At 37.1% G+C, this 17,628-nt stretch overlaps 1 protein-coding gene across 11 annotated transcripts in view; it reads left to right on the forward strand.

Moving 5' to 3' along the window:
* Positions 1 to 17,628, forward strand: part of BMPR1B (bone morphogenetic protein receptor type 1B) — a 347,906-nt gene that overhangs the window by 241,359 nt on the left and 88,919 nt on the right. The window contains exon 1 of one of the 11 annotated variants that reach the window (XM_032460107.1): positions 6,009 to 6,755. The exons of 9 other annotated variants lie outside the window; for them this stretch is intronic. Coding sequence is in view for 1 of the 2 variants with exons in the window: in XM_006192263.3 (XP_006192325.1) it covers positions 6,743 to 6,755 (13 nt within the window). In the remaining variant the exon portion in view is untranslated. Of the gene's footprint in view, positions 1 to 6,008; positions 6,756 to 17,628 lie in introns of those variants that run through there. One more of the 11 variants, XM_006192263.3, reaches the window with a different exon arrangement.

Genomic DNA, 17,628 nt, shown 5'->3' on the forward strand with positions numbered 1-17,628 from the left:
TGCCCTCTGCGTTCACTGCTATGGCCTCCAGCGTGTCTGTTGTCCTTCTCTGAACCGAGAGGTTTGGGATTCAGGATACCTGACCCCTCACTTGCTCCAGCCTTCAGGCAGTCATGTTCCCTGAATGAGTCTCACCAGCCCCTAGAGTCTGAGTCCTGCACCTACTGCATGGACTGTTTCTGCCCCAGTTATTTCTTGCAGAGCAAACACACATGGGTCGCTAGTTAGTGATGTACTGGTGTCTGATCCTCTCTACCCTTAACCAGTTCCAGGCCTCCTTGGCTCAGATACACTCAGGATTCTCATCTGTAAATGGGAATGATGTTACCTGCCACACAAGGAAGCAGTGAGGATTCATGAGGCAACACACTGATGAGTTACAAAGCATTGTGTCTAAAGAGTAAAAGTCACCAAGTGTTATGTGTCATCACCATTGTCCTATAATCTGTCTACAAATAACCTGTTGATCTTCTCTGGGTTTGTTACTTTCCAGCCCCTGCCAAGGCATCTTCCTCACATTCAGTTTTAGTGTCTGACCTGAGATAATCGTATTGACCAGGTGATGGATTTCTCTGTAGCGAATGACAGAGAATAATCTCATATTGTATGTATCACTTGCTCCCTATCACTAGGGTACAAGTGTGACCTTTTTAGCATTTAGTTGAATAACACGGAAGCCAGGTAGTAACTGAGCCAGAATTATGCCTATATGGGGTTTAGGGGTCCTGGGGCAGCCTGGAGGTTTGTTTTGTTTTGTTTCTTGTTAGCTTATCTTAAGTTCACCAGGCTGATTTTCATTAGTAGTTTCATCGTGTAAGTTGTCTTTAGTTCTCTTCTACTCTTTAATGTTAATTGCTTTTTGTGTCTAGTCTTATCTTGTATGTAGGCTGTCCACATCCTTGTTATATTCATTGTCTGACATGAGCTTTAAAAGAGAACTCTGCAATCCCTAGGTAAATGAAACTGTCTTAGATTTAAGATATCATTCTGCTAGAAAATGCCATGAAGTGTATTGCTGTAATGGTTTTGGTTGTGCTGATGACCAAATTATGCCCTCCAAGTACACAGTGTTACAGCATCTTAGGAGAATAAAGTTTGAGGCTTATTTGTTCTCTTTCAAAAGCTATCTCAAATCCTTTTAATGAGTTGTGAGAAGTAGCAATGATAAAAGACCAACATCGAAAGCTTTTATCAGAAGATATTATCATGTCTGTTTCATAATATTGGGGCTCTCGCCTGTTAATAATGATGATACTTGTATTAGGTGAAAAGTGGTTTATGCTGTTGATTGAAGTTTAATTTACATAAAGATATGTTCAGTGTATTTTATAACAGATACTCTACTGTTTTTTCAGTGCCTCAAAATGGATACCTTTTATGATGCTTGTTATAAAAATTCATATTTTTAGTTTTTGTTTTATATACTTAGTGAACAATTATTTCAGAAAAAATAAAATCAGTTGGCTAAAGTCCATGAAACCTGGTTTATAAGTAAAGATTTTGACATTTTAAAGCTGAAGTGAAATCTGGTTGTCTCCGTGTGTGAAATTTTTTGTTACTAGTGGTTAACTATAGAGAATTTTTTTCAAATAACACCCTTTTAATAACAATGGTCTCCCCAAATATACTGTGGCACAGCTTTAAACTTTATTAAGTCTGCCTTGGACTCCCCCTTCCTCTCCCTGAGTAAATGGAAGAAAAGTTTGGCAGGCTCCATGCTGTGTGCTTGATTGATGTCCAGAACATCTAAAGGACTTTTGTGTCCTGCCCGCTCTCCATGAGTGCATAATGTGTGGAATACTTAAAGAAGGTCAGCCCTTATCACATGTAATCTAGGCCTGAAAGCCGATCACCGGTGACAGTCATATCCCGTAAGTTAGAACACAAATCATCCTCTACATGCTTTAGACAAGTTGTGGGATAGTTTTTTCTTTTTTACCCCTTCCCACTCACGGGGGACCTGGCAGTGCAGTGAAAGCAGAGAGAAGACGTGCTCAGAATAATGTGTCATTCCTTGGAGGGAGGAAGGGATTGTTTATTTGTAATGATGTGATGGACTTTCACTGTGCAGCTGAAGGGAACGTCGGGTTGTTAATGACTAGTGATGTGGAATGCTGCAAATTAGAACGGGTTGGGGAGGCAGGAGGCAGCCTGAAAGTGGGCTGAAGCTGTTGCTTTGTAAACTCTGAAGTCAGGGGGAAAAAAAGTTTTTGTACACTTGAGTTCTCTTGTTCATTTCTCCCCCCATAATGGAGTAACTTTTTATGTCCACTACGTACGTGTATAGCTGAAAATCAGAATAATAAAATGACTTAGCCAGTACAATTCTGAGCACACTTTACTATTTTTTGCACAACCAGTATGAAAGTTTGAAAACTGTTTTACTGCAAAGCTCCATGGAATGGTAGGGACCTAAAATGCTTCAGCTTCTAATAGGAAAAAGGAAATAACTGTTGTTTTTATGCGCCTGTGTGTTTGAACAGAAGTTTAATTGAAAGGTAAACGTTGTCCCAAACAATGTTAGCAGAGATGTTAAAGTATGAAAAAAAATAACACTCACCTTATTGTTCTCATGAAGAATGATAAGGGTATTGTTGTATTTTCTTACATAAAAAGGAAAATATTCTTCATCTTATCTCAAAAACTTTTCTAGTTTCTTTCGAAATGTAATCAGCTGCACGAATTGGCTGCAGTCTATTCGCACAATGGTAACTGTGCCAACGCCTCCTTCAGAAACCAAGGCATTGCTTCCAGTGTATGTAGGATAAAATCAAAATCAAGTTAGGAGCTGTAAGGCCCTTCCTCCCCAGTGTCTCCCAGTCTCCTTTTCCAGCCTCATTTCACTGCTTTCTATGGATACCCGGTTTCTCATGTGCTCTGCAGATACTCTTTTTCTTCCTCATAAATGTCTGTGCTGTCTGTTCTCTTTGCTTGGGATTCTTTTGCCCTCCCCTCACCCAGTGAATTCCTACTTATCTTTGAAGACCTAGTTCAAATGCCTCTCCCCCACAAGTCCGATCCCCACCCCCGGCCAGAATTAATCTCTGTTTATCCACTGTGCTTTCCACATTCCCTCAGCGTAGCAGGCAGTTACGGTTTTGCATTGTCATTATTTGACTGTTTGTCCTCACCCATTACAGGGTAGGTTTTGTCCTGAAGGCAGGCACTGTCTTTTTAATGTTCTCCTACCCCATTCACTACACGCAGTCTCCCAATAACAGTTTAAAAAGCTGTATAAATACATAAAATCTGGAGACTAAGGGAGGTTCGTTGTGAAAATAAGTCATGAATGGTAATTGTTAGAAAGGTGGTCTCATAATTTAAAGCTATTTTGTGTACTTCTGCTTTAATTGCATGATTACTTAATAAATGAAGTAAAAATAAATGGCTTAAATAAATATTTGCCTTTGTGGGTGTAATACAAATTTATAAAACCTTGATTTAACCTATGGTATATTTTGTATTCTTGTTTTAGTGATCACATTTTTTTGTGACAGAAACAGTTTGGCAAATGTTACTTTAAGGAACATTATTGTTAATAATTTTTTTTTTTCTTTTGGTCAAGAGGCAGGAGCGTGATTAGTGAGATTTGTTGTGAAATTGCTGACCATTTTCTGATGTCCTCCTGTGTTCTGGGCACTGTATTCAGTAGTTTGTATTCGTTTACTTGTAGAACTCATACAGTAATTTTACCAGTTGGATAATGAGCAGACTGTAGAACAGAGAGTTGAAATAATTTGCCCAGGGTTCTTTCAGATAGCAGTTAGGCGCTCTCTGCTTCACAGCACAGACTTCATAAATCTAGCATGAGTGGGTCTGTATAAGAATTCTACAAATAGTGTATAGCAACGACATGTCCTGCTCGTGTTGGTAGTGCTGTCTCTCGTCCTTTCCTTTTCCCTTGCCCTTCTCGCACAGTGTGTTTTCAAATGGAGACCTTTCTTTTAATGTTCTCTCAGAGCTTTCTTCGAAGATTCATTTGGTGTGAATTTTAAGGTGAGTGGGCTGAATCATATGCAAATCTGGATTTTTTTTTTTTTTGCTCACTCAGATTTCTGATCTACATTATGAGTTTTTGTTTTTGTTTTTTTAAAGATCTTTGATCCTATTTGTCTGGAATTTAATTATGCATTGTATGGAACATCTCCTTCATTGTTGACACCCAGCATATGTTAAATAATAAAGGCAAAATGGAGGGAATTAATAGGGCTACCTCTTAAATTTCTTAGTAGTATAGATGAAAGACGTCTGTATTACCGAAACAGTCAACTAAGTGGAAGCCTCTCCTCACGCTTCCAATTTTCACTTCTTCCTCACCTAGTTAGAAGTTTAGGTTCAGAGACTCATCCTATATTCTGAAATCCTAAACCTTTTTTTTAAAAAATCATTAAGCCAGTCCATGCTCCAAAGCCTTTTGGTTAGTTATATAATGTATAGCCTAAAGTCTGTAACCTGCTTTCAGAATCCTGCACAACCTGGTTCCACTCTGTCTAGCTTTTCTCTCCAGCCATTTACTAATAGGAGCTGTCTGCGCCAGTAAGATTTTCCTTCTCATTCTGTTGCACAAATGAAATATTTAATCCTGCCTCTAATCCTTGCTCATATAATTTTCTCCCTTTCCATCTCCTCTATCTCTGTATAAAGTTTGTATTTCAGCATCCAGCCCTGCTTTCAATTTCTGGCCCAGTCTAATCCATCCCTTACTGTGATTTTCCATCTTTGTTCCATTTGAAGGCATTTCATCTTAAAGCAGCTTACCTTTTTACCTTAGTTCTCTATTTTATTTATATATATATATATATAAAACTTCTTCTGTGGTATTGTAAACTTCCTGAGTGCATTTACTTCAGCTAGCAAGCATGTAATATAGAATCAGAAATGGTTGCTGATATGGATTGTTTTGAACTGAATTAGGATTCTAGGGAGAGAGCAACTCTTCTCTCTTCATGCTTTGCACCATTTACGGATGCCCATACTGGGGAAATGTGAGCAGTGGGAGCTGTCCCACATTTCAGCCGTTCACTCCTCATCCCAGAGCTCAAGGCTAGGTTCCAAATTAGCAGTGGAACCATGTTGTGATGTGGCTTTGAGCCGAATATAGAAGGTTTGAACAAGAGAGTCTACTGCTTAATTCTTGTCTGCTTTTCCCTCGTACTGCCCCTCTGTTCCTGATCACCCCGTATTCATTTAATATGCCTCAATCTCTCTTCTTAGCTAAAAGGGATGTGGATAAATGATACTGAAAGACTATCTCATTTACTACCCCCGAACAGATTTTCCTGACAAGTAAGTTGCACGGATTCTGTGAAATGCAAAATATGTAGTCTCTTAAGCTTAAAATACGCCATAATTTTCTGTGTGATTAAAAATACTGCATTTCTATTAAATTCCATCTGATGAAACTGAGACTTGAGGATGTGGGAGTGATAGTAGTAGTCATTAAATCCTAAAGAGCAACTGTTGATCTACTCGAAGCAAGAGAATAGGTTTGAATGGCACCTAGGAAGGTAGTTCTGGGAGGTGCTGGTGTGTTTAGAGAAGTCGGGGTGTCTTCCAAAAATGAGAAGATGGCAGAGATTTTTTTTTCCAAAAAAAAATATTCTTAAAACTTCAGGTAAACACATTCTGATGCTATCTTAGATATAAGCATGGAACTATGTCTCTGTTCTCATAATCATAACTTCTTTATCGTGCAAACCGACTAGGTTTCATTACTTCTGTTTGTCTCTGGTGATACTGTAGTTTCTACACATTTCTTTTATGATTGACAGTTCCCAGAATAAAAGAATACAAATAGTCCTTGAGAAAGTTCTTTTAGTGTTGAAAAAGGTCACTCACAATATCATGGAAAATTGAAATTTTACAAAATGTTCATAGTTTACATTGAGGCACAGTTACAGTTAATATCTCAAAAAATTGAATAACTTACCTTGGTTTTAATTACATAATCGAATTTGTTAGGTCACAGTACTCTTTATTCTATATAAGAAACTTCAAACTATAGTCACTTCAAATTAGTGAGTAGCTTAACTGAAATATTTTAACTTGAAGTACTCATTAAAGATGCTTTTTACATGTGACCCTTTTTTTGTATCTGTGCACATGACTTAGAGGCATTTGCCTCATTCTTTAAATTTTGATGTAGTGAGAAAATTGCTGTAACATGACACCGTGACGTGTTTCTGTCGTTTTATCAAAGAAAAATTTTATTTCTCTTTGTCTTTCTACAATTCCCAAACAGTTACAATCCCTAGCAGAGAAAAAAGCTTTGACGAAAGAAATGAGCAATTGCATGACAGCAAAGTGTAGGTGTGTGTTGCTTTGGAACCCCCCCGCAGCTGCCCGGGAGGTGTGGGGGCTTTGGCGTGGCCAGTCCAGAGCAAAGTCCCGCCTGTGCTGGCCCTTGTGTGGGCAGCTGGGTCAGGCTCCTTTCTTAAGAAAACAATCCGGCTTGGGGTCCTCACTGCCCTTTGTTGTCCTCCCCACGAGGTGATCAGTTGAAGTCTCTGTGGTGACAGAACCAGTTTGTAACAGGCTTGTCTTTCACGGTCCTGTCTAGGGCTTGTTGGCAGGCTAGCCTGAAGCTCTGACGAGTGGCAGCAGAGGAGTCTCAGTGAAAGAAGGAAAGGCAAGAAACAGGAGGCTTAAACAGGCGGGTCACATTGACTGCTCTCCGGCTGCAGTAGGTTGGCTGGAAGAAGTAAACTGGCAGCTTCACATTTCCTTGCTCATTCTTCTGTCCATGCACACGCGGGGTAAGAAGATAAGTGCCCCACAGTACAGTGCTGACAGGGGGCTCCGTTGCTGTCTGGTTTCGCGGTTTTTATCACAGAAGGGAAAGTTCAGGGCAGAAGTTCAGTGGCTAAACACTTCCAACTCCCATCCTCCAACTGCTCTGTAACTACTGCTTTCTCTGTTTCAGCAAAGCTTTCTAGATTGTGTACTAGAATTGTTTAAAATGGATGCAAAGTTTCTGTTTTCTCTAGCAATTAAGATTTAAATGCAGTCCAGTTTGGAACTTTGAGTATGAAGTTGATTGTCAGCATACTGTGATAGTTCACATGTGAAGAATTTAAGAAAATAACAATTCTAATAAACTTTGTTTTGATCATTTTAATTTGAATTTGTTAGTTTCTTTATAGGTTAGCTAATTAACTTCGAAGTTCATTGCAATTTTTATATGGATGCGTTGAGTAAATCTCTAGTTTTATAATGGCAATAATTATAATTTGTGAATATGTGTCAGATGTTTATCCACATTTAAGAACAGGGGCTTGCTTAGTGATCATTTTATCCCGAAGAATTATTCTTGTATAAAGTTGACAAAAGGATAGCAATTTTTAAGAATTATTTTAAATAAGAATAATTATAAAAGTAGGTAAACTGTTTTCAAGTTAAGATAAAGATAACTTAATGAATATGAAACAGCTATCTGTGACAGTGATTTGCAACGAGTCACGAGATTGGAAATAAGAAAGTAACAGTTTCATAAAATTAAGCCAGGTGACAAAGAGAATATGTATGAGATCGAAATGCATTTACAGTTCAACCTTATATACTTGTGAATGCATTTTTACAACCAGTTTGGCAATACTGTTTACTTGAGAAGCATGTATTACCGATGGGCATGTGTTTCCGATTGGCACCTACAAGATTGTTTTCATAATCTCAAAGTTTTCTGTGACACTATTTAAATATTGTGTGGCTTGGCTCCATGAAAAAATGCTTTTAATTTCTAGCATAGAAAAGTGTAACTCAAAGAAGTTTTGTGTATTGATAATGAAGGAACAATTAGTAGTTCATTTACCTGGTTTACTAGTTTACTTTCCAAGAATTGTTATAATTTGGTACCTTCTAGAAGAGGTAAAAAGACCTCAAGGGAATTAAGAATGTTGCAGGGAACTCAAAGCATGATATATATGAGGTGAAGTCCTTATTCCTCTATTCATGCTACTACTATTTCTTGATTGCCTGAGGGTAATTTTTCCTTCTCTTTTAGCATTTTCCTTGAAATATATGAATACTTTGTTTAATTATTGAGTTAAGTCAATCAAAAGTAAAGGGGCTGTATGCTGCAGACTGTATCTTTGAATCATAAATGATAGGATTAGAATACCCCTTAAAATAGTATTATGTAGTTGTCTTGCTTTTCCAGTGGGAAGGTTGAAGCCCAGGGACATTTCCTTGCTTTCTTCTGGAAAACAGCCTTTTTAATTCCCTGTCCAGAGCCCTTTCATGTGAGTGCCTGTGTGGGTCTGTGTGTGTTTACTAACTTATTCTATAACATAGTGGTTAAGAGTATGAACTCTGGACCCAAAATGCCTGGGTTTGAGTCTTAGCTCTGCTGCTTACTAGATGTGTAAACTCAGATGAGGTTTCTTATTGGTGCCTTGATTTTCTCAACTGTAAATTGGGTATAATAGTAATACGTAACCATAGGATTGATTTGCTTACTAAATGAGTAAATACACATAAAGCACTTAGAATAGTGTCAGGTGCTTAGTATTGTCTGAGGATTTGCTATTATTAGTATCATTATTAATAATGTTAATTTATATTGGAGTAGGAGACAATCTGGAAGTGTAAACTGAGACATGATTTTAAAAGAACCCCACAGCTCATCTTAGTGTGATTGACATACTGAATCACAATTTATATTCCCTGCCTGTCACCATTGAAATTTTAACTTTTTTTTTGAGGAATTTCTCTACCTGTAACCTTAAAAAAAAGTTTCATGGTTTTTATGATTTTGCCTGGATGCAAACAGAATGTACTGTAGACAGGGACTATGAGCTCAACCAGGACTAAGCAGCTTTGACTATTGAAGTTACATATTCATTGACAACTTGTAATGCTTTATGATCATTAATTTTGCATGTACTTCCGTGAGAATGATGATCACAGAGACAGGTAAATATGAAGCACAGACAAGTGAAGTGGTCAAGACTTCTGAAGTAAATGACAAAGCCAAGATTAATGTTCTGAGACCTTAAATACTTATTTAAAGTCCATATGTTTCAAAGTGACAACTTGCTACATTTGGAGAGTTTGAGCTTCAGGCTAATAAAAAAATATGTAGGTATTTAAATAGATGGAAACCTAAAAGTTCTATGGAAGGAATATGTGCAATACTCCAATTCTACCTTAAATGGTATGAAGCCCTGCAAAGTCCCGATGAATGGGAAGGGGAGCTCTTCCCACAGGGCACAGAGTGGCTGGGGCGACCTGGGTGGGGGTTGGTCCATCAGCCTGAGTCTTATCACTGCTTCCATCTTATCTGAAATGTCTTACTTGAGGAGGCACAGGCTTAGGAAAAAGGAAGCAAGGGTACATCTCGGTAAGTTTTGAACTTTGTGTTTTTTATCTTGGCACATTGTGATGGCTTCAGAAACGCATTTTTTAAAGTTAGGAATCATGAAATGTGGAATTGCCTTCTAAAAGTGAGAATATGACCTGCAGTGGGGAAAATCTATAGTGTTCATTTCTGTTTGAAATGTATTATTTTAAAGATTGAGCTGTTTATACTGCCCTGCTCCTTTATTCTCAGAAGACAGCGGAGAATTACAGGCAGTCATAATGAGTATAGTGCGATGTGTAAACAGTATGAAGGCATCATTTTGGTCACTACCCTTCCTCTTAAGTTCTCCCGAAGGAATTTAGTGAGGTTATAAAGGTGATAGATTGACAGACATAAAAACTAAAGGACTCTTTCTATTTGTTGTTATAACACAGTGGTGACAACAATATGCCCTTCCTGACATGGATGGGCCTCATGTTCTGCTCTTTAAAAAGGTGAAATGTTTTATTTAGTTTTCTGTTAAATGTATACACTGAAAATTTCTACGGTTCCACACCCCCCCCATAAAATCATGGTAATAGATTATTATAGCAATCAGATTAAAATAAAAATTAGTAGCCAACATTTTGTCTTTAGTTTAGGACTAATTCTCATCATAAAGAGTTACAGGGAAAAAAAGGTGAGATAGGAAGTTGGAAGCAGCTCTTCTGAAATACAGAAAAAAACCCCAAACCCAACGAACAAAAATGGGTCCCAGTCTCCATGGCCCTACAGTTTTATATAACCCAGATTTTATATCCTGCCTCTTCATTGTCAGGTCATATCCCATAGGTTTCCTGTTGTAATATTTGTGTTTGATCTGGTTGACACTAATACAAAATTTTTTAAAAATCTATGTTACTAAATATTTTAAGTAGAATTAAGGCAGATAGGTAATGTACAGCCAGAGGATAAACATGGCTCTGAATGTGTAGTTTGAAAGTTAGAATGGTAGTATTGCTATAGGGCATTAATTTTTGGTAGTATTTTTAAGTGAAAAATGATCCTTGTTACCATATGGCAGAATATAGTGAAAATCTGAACTGTTAGACCAACACAGCTGTTAAATGTATAAATGTGGTTGTGTGTTTAAAATGTTTTCTATTACAGCTATTATGTGGCACTTCCAACAATTAATGTTGGGCTTTTAATTGGCAGAAACTGGATGTTGTGGTAAGCATCACAGATGTAAGAAATTTGATCTCTCTGGTAATTTACCTGGGAGGAAAGTGGCTAAATTATAGTTCTCAACTTAAATTCTGCAGAATAGATTGGAAAATAGACATTCACATAACCACTAACTGCAAACTCAAAATTATTTGGTTTTACCTTTCTTTATGAGATGTTATCTTCTTTAAATATATAGTGGTGGCAATATATATGTCATATATATACACACACATACATATAAATACACATATATATATATGTCTGTGCATGCATCATTTTAGTCTTTAAATTATGAATACTTGAAGGCTTCTGGAAGAATAATAGTATTAGAAAGATCAGAGGAATTCAAATTAGTTTTCTTTCTTTCTTTCTTTTTTTTGTTTTTTGGTCTTTGTGAGCCAGTTGAATCTGAAGTAACATTTTACAAATCTGTATTGACTTAGAACTGCCAGGAACAAATTAATGAATATGGTTTTCCCCTAACTTTTCAAGTGCATATCTATTTTTAGAGTTCATACAGGACATTGGACAAATCTAAGTGAGACAAAGTGCTGACAGTTAAAATCAGCTAAATCATCTATCAGGCTTTTTTATGCTACATTTTAAGTCCTGATGGACTCTTTTGGTCTTGATTATTATACTTTACTCCATCTGTAAAATAGTTACTCTATCCTTCTTAATGGATTTGTGTGTGTGTGTGTGTGTGTGTGTGTGTGTGTGTTCATATTAAAGTGTCTAAGGATAATCTTGTGACTGTGGGCTCAGAGTAACCTAATTCTTATTTCTAGGCCCCGCCACTTTTCTTTTAACACTGGAGAAGCCGTGGCTTTTGGGTTAACTGGTTTCTTAGTTTGATAGCATCTCTGTCACAGTCCTTCCATAATTAGTGAACTATTCGTATAAAATCACATTATTAGTATTGATATTTTGGACAAAAGAACGGAAACTTAAGTAGATAAAAGTCGTTGAACGGAGACGTAGAGAGAAGCTGAAGGAAACAGGCCTCTTGGGACCCAGAGGCCAGGGGACCTGAGCTCCCACTCATCTGTGTCTGTAAGGGTCCTACTCTCCTTCTTCTTTCTCCTCCTCCTTTCCTCCATGTGTCTTCCCTTCTTTCTGTTTACCAGTCTTTAGTGGACACTCCTTGCATTAGGGTAAAACCCACACCTTCCTACGGCCTGCACAGCTGGGTGTCAGCGAGCCCCCTCCTCCCTTTGCAGCTCACCTCACCACTCAACAGCCACAAAGGCCTTTCCTTCCAAAATGATCCAAACCGTCTCTCTCCTCAGGTGTCTCACATATGCTGTTTCCACAGCCTAGAAAGTTCTTTGCTTTTCTATTCTGATTATCCATTTGCTTAAATGTCCCTAAGTTAAGTTTTCCTTAACAATTCAAATTAAATGAGGTGCCCTTGATGCAACCCCTCACTGTAAGTTTTATTCTCTTTTATTGTACATATCATAATGTACCATAGTACATCTCACTCTCCTGCTGGAAGCTCAGCTTCTTAAAGGAAAAAAAACACATCTACTTTGTTTACTGCTGAATCCCCAGTGCATGCTACAGTGCTGGGCATATAAAGGAGTCTGCCTCCCTAGACATACTCATTATTTTGCATATGATCCAAAATAGTGTCTGCATTTCCTGATATTCCAAGACCTTTTCGGCTTACCTCTCCAGACTTAACTGATAAAAGTTTCACTGTTTCTTATTTTTAATTTTTTGGAGAGAGAATTTGATTGGCTGCTGACCCTAAAAATAATCAAATGTACCTCAGGTGGGGTGTGTAGTCACCCAATATCAAGATGGCCACAAGGCAATAATAGACATTGTGGGCAGGGGAGGTTTTTCCTGTAAGAAGTTTGGGATTAGATTGATAGTCAAAAGCAACCCATGTAGCTGCTACTGTCATTTATAATAGCAATATGAATACTTCCACTACCTCTTTGCTTATAATGAATTCCTATTGGCTAATAAGGAAATTATTAGCTATATATTTCAAAAGTCATAAAAAAAAAAACACTAATACTTCTTTTTTACTTGAACTTTGATGTCCAGGAAATGTTACTATCAAAAGTTATGATAATGTATTTCTTTTTTAAAAAAAATTTTTAATTGAAGTATAGTTGGTTTGCAATGTTGTGTTAATTCCTGGTGTACAGCATAGTGTTTCAGTTATACATATATATCTTTTCATATTCTTTTTCATTATAAGTTATTAAAAATATTGAATATAGTTCCCTGTACTATACAGTAGGACCTTATTGTTTATCTATTTTATATACACTAGTTAGTATCTGCAAATCTGTAACTCCCAATTTATCCCTCCAGCCCTTCTTTACCCCTGGTAACCATAGGTTTGATTTTTATGTCTGTGAGTCTGTTTCTGTTTTATAAATAAGTTAATTTGTGTCTTTTTTTTTTTTTTTTTTTTTTAGATTCCATATATAAGTGATATCATATGGTATTTTTCTGTTACTTTCTGGCTTACTTCATTTAGTAAGACAGTCTCCAGGTCCATCCACATTGCTCAAATGGCATTATTTTATTCTTTGGCAATATATTTCCGGAGTTTCTACAGAATTATTTTAATAGTAAATGAAGGTATATGATTTTTTTTCTTTAAAAAAAGATGCTGTAGAAATTCACAATATCAGAGTAGTGGCAAAAATAATATATGAAACAAGGAGTGTAACCACTTGGCAGACTTTAATTCTATCAGATTATTACATATAACTTTCACTCCTTTATTAAAACGGTAGTTGTAAACCTTTGTCTCACGCAAAACATCTCATAAATTTTGTGTTGTGATCCCTAAACAGGACACAAGTTTGTTGCTAGTAGCATATGTCTTTTGTTTGATCAGATTCTGGGAACTTAAATGTCTGAAACTATGCTTTTGATCCCTTTTGGAATCCAGAGGAGAATGAATGTACATGTCTAATTCATTTTTTAAAAACCTCATGAGCACATGCAGAAAACTGACTTTGTTGCATAGGTTTTTACGGCCTGACAGTATCTTGTGGTCATAACGTGGGGACATAATGCGCCATTTTCATCGTGGTATCTTCACAGTTTTAATGGGAGTTTTACATGTAAGGAAACAGGGACTTAACATCAATTTTGCATCAGCTGTGGAACTTCTGTGATACAGGACCTGCATTGATAAGTTATCAGCTAAGTGTGAGGCAATTTAATATAACAAGGCATCTTAACATTTTTTTCTGGTTATTTCTGTTTTCCTTTCACTGTAAACTATCCCAAGGCCGATAACATACGGCTTCAGAAAATTTGAGGTCAGGTTTGTTTTGCAAACTTTGCATGAAATTATCTTTCTGTTATTATGTTTGTAGAAATATTCATGATCAAACTATGTCTCTGCTAAAGTGTTTAGCTTTATTTTGGTTCCTCTCTAAAAGAAAACTAAGAAAATATTTATCAAATCTGATAAAATAATAACCTGTCAATTGTAATTGTGTATACTTGTAATGATTATGCACTTATTTATGAGGCCAAATCTCAACCGAATATTTGTCTTGGTTAGAGTTAATATACTCAATTGCTTGCTGTTTTCAAATTCCTTTACAAAGTCTTTTTATGTTCTATTTTGAAAAAATAAGAAGGTTAATGTTGTAAGAGTAATACGCTGTATTTACCCATGAACTATTAGCTCATTTAAGCAAAGAAATGTGCAGCAGCTCATGGAGGAATATTTGAGTGGCTCTCTGAGTTCACCTTAGGCTCTGAAATCAGCTGAAGTTACTGAGAACTGTGCAATGACCTGGAAAACAACAGAAGAGTTCCATTGTGACATGGTAACAGAAGAAGGGTAGATGCCACTTAATTGAGGTTACTAAACAAATTGCCTTTTTACTTCTATACTTTCATATGCATATTACACATATCCACACACATATGTTTCTTATATGTATGTTTTCATAAGGTTATTACAGTTATTGAAATCAGAGAATATCACTAAATATTTCCTGCTTAATTTCCTATGCCCTGAGTGAAAACGTGTTCAAATTGGGGAATGGGTTTAAAGGAAAAGGACCCTCACACTAAATCACATGATTTCACAGACATAAGACATTCTTTCAATGGGCATTTCTGGAGATTGTTTTTGGGCTGGATTTTACATATATACACTAAAGAGTTTATTCATAGCATGCATTTTAGTAGTTCTTATGAATATTATTAATCTACCTTACTTAACCTCTTATAGTAAAATATATAATTTTCTGTCATTTTTTGTTAAACAGACTTAATGACAAACATCTTGCAAATTAGATTTTCATATATTTCATCTCTTTCTTATGCTCAATTTAATCTATCAAAGCCACACATTGTAGAAGACATCTGGTATTGAGCTTAAGCAGCTGGGTTTCATTTGTAAAGGTTTTGAGCAAATTTCGGTGCTTGCCAACAATAATATAGCAGTTGGCCAGTGTGTTTTCTTTGTGGCAGCTTGGTGCAGTGTGGCAGAAGAGACCTGAATTCAGGATCAGGTGATTTTCCGCTTCTTTGTAGCTTGACTAGAGGGACTGGAGGGTCTGCTGCAGATGTTGCTGTGAGCCCTGGCTAAGTGAGGGCTTGTTGCGATGGCTGTTGAGTAGGAATGTAGGAATCATTCGACAAGGAAGGTGCAATCAGCATTGATCCATCTGAGAAGTGAGAAATCTGCAGTTTTCCTCACAACATAGTTCAGTGTATTTCCTGCATCAGAATCACTGTAGGTCATTTTAAAGATGCAGTTTTCCATACCCCATCCTAAATCTGCTAAACCAAATATTTGGGAGCTGAGCTCAGAAGGCTGCAGTTGATTAAGCTACCCCAAGGGATTTAGCACACACTGGATTAGAGTTCATAAATTTCAGTTCATTTTTTACCTGCAGACAAAACCTGTAACCCTCCTTTTCTGACTAAGAAACTATTTTATTAATGTGTATTTAATAGGAATTGTCAAAATTTGTTTTGAAAGTAACTTACTCACATACCTAGCTTAGATGTCCTTTCATAAAATATGACATTAGTGTGACCTATTGTTTAATAAAACAGTTGTCCTAGCATTATTAAAATATTGCCCCTAATAATGAAGAAGGGATCTTAAATCTTAATTTACTTGAAACAATCAAAATATGAAGTGAAGGATTTCTGGGTGAGTGAAACAAATATGAATCCCAAATTTCCCATCTCTTTCTCAGATACATTAATTCAGTAATTCCTGTCTCCAAACATTCACTGGGCATCTGCTAGGCTCTTGAAAGTCTTTTTGGGGTCTGGCTCCGTGAACTACCCTCAGAAAGCACCCTATTGTTGGGATGCACCTGAGCCCTCAACCCACCTCCAGTTCCACTCAGCATGTTATTCCCAATGAAAATCGTTTGTCTTTGTGGCTCTGTAGGCAGTTTTGGGGACTATTCTGAAGTAAACCAAGTCATAATCCTTTTCTTTGCTTCTGCTGGAAAAGTTATATGCCAGAATTCTTACTTAGTTTAGTATTCTTGTTTTAGTGGTTCTGAGTCCAGAATTAAGTTTTCCAGACAAACACTTAGGAGTTCCAGGGCAATATGGAAACACACCCAGGGAACATGTGGTTGATGTGAGGATTGCCTCCTTGGAAGTTAATAGAGCAGGGGCTGCTGAAACGTCATTAAATGGAAATGTACTTTTTACCTTATCTTGCTTTGGAAATTACCCCTCAAGATAGTCACTTTAGAAAGTGACTGTATACTCTCAGGGGCTTGCTTTAAAATAAACACACACACACCACTTAATGTAAGCGGCAACACCCCTAGAACATATAATGTTAAAAGAGGGTAAGAAAAGGGGCAGTCTAAGTGCGGGGGATTGTCTGGTTCCACGATCCCTGTCATGCATGGGCTCCATCTGCAGCTTTTTACAGTTTTTGGAGGAAGCTCAGTAATGCAGCTGTCTCTAATGTACTGTGAACCTTGAAAAGGAATTTCCTTTCAAGTAAGGACGGAAGTAGTTTGTGTGTGGGATGATGGAGCTGAAGGTTTTGTTTAACAGAAAATAAAGTGCCGTTATGTAAACAAGCATCTACGCAGCATAAAGTCAGGAAGCCCAGTAGAAGTAAATGCTACAGGCACCTACACTCCTGTTTGAGAAAGACCTGGTTTGTTTTAATGATTTACTTGTGTTTCCTCACTTTTTGTGAGAACAGAGGCATCCAGCTGTTAGGTGACTAGGTATGTGAAGTCTCACTGTTACTTCTAGTGGCAGAACCGGAACTTGGGATTCTAGAGTTTCTGTTCTTGTTCTTTTAAGAATGACATTTAAATCTGACTTTAGGATTGCTATTTAGGCTGAATGTTTAGGAAGTACAAGTCTTTGCTATATGAACATTTTATTTAAGAGGCAGATTATAAAAACACCACCACCACCACCACAAATAAATATTCCAGTGTATGACCAAAGCTCAGAGCTGGTAACTTCTGCATTGATTTTCTCATTTGTTATAATATGCACTAGATGGTAAAAAGTGCTGTATATCCAGTCACGTTTAGGCTGTCATAACTTAGTGCTCATGGGAATGCAGTTTACACACAGCTTGTTCTGAGCCACAGCACCACACCATCTGAGATGGGACGAAGTCAACGTTAGGAACACATTTGAGTTATTTTCTCAGAAAAAAAAAATTACATCCTGCCTTGAAAAATGGAGCATCCTTCCCGTTTTCTCTTAAGATTTCCTGCAAATGTTAAGCTAAAGAGGTTACTTGTAAAATATCCTGAGTAGCTCTGACTGCAAACGAGGAACATGACTCGCAGCTTTACACCTTAAGACTGAGCTTGAACAGCACTACAGATTGATTTCTTAATGCTAATAAAGTTGCGAGGTCATTGTTCCTTCCCATTGTAGGATATCGCTTGTACAAAGACCCTTTAGATTAACACGTTGGGTCCTGTGATTTTGAGCAGTTGCTGTAGAATGTTTTAGAATAATTGATGACATGTCTTTGCCAGGTAAAGTTTCTGTAATGTTTATCCTAATTTTTCTACCTGTCCATTGACTGTTTTCCTCAGTAACTGTGAAGCTGCACTGTGATTTTGCAGACTGAATGAGAATACTTGGTCTTTTGTTCTGAGACTTTCTTT

The sequence above is a fragment of the Camelus ferus genome, chromosome 2 (assembly GCF_009834535.1).
Source record: "Camelus ferus isolate YT-003-E chromosome 2, BCGSAC_Cfer_1.0, whole genome shotgun sequence".
Classification (NCBI taxonomy): domain Eukaryota; kingdom Metazoa; phylum Chordata; class Mammalia; order Artiodactyla; family Camelidae; genus Camelus; species Camelus ferus.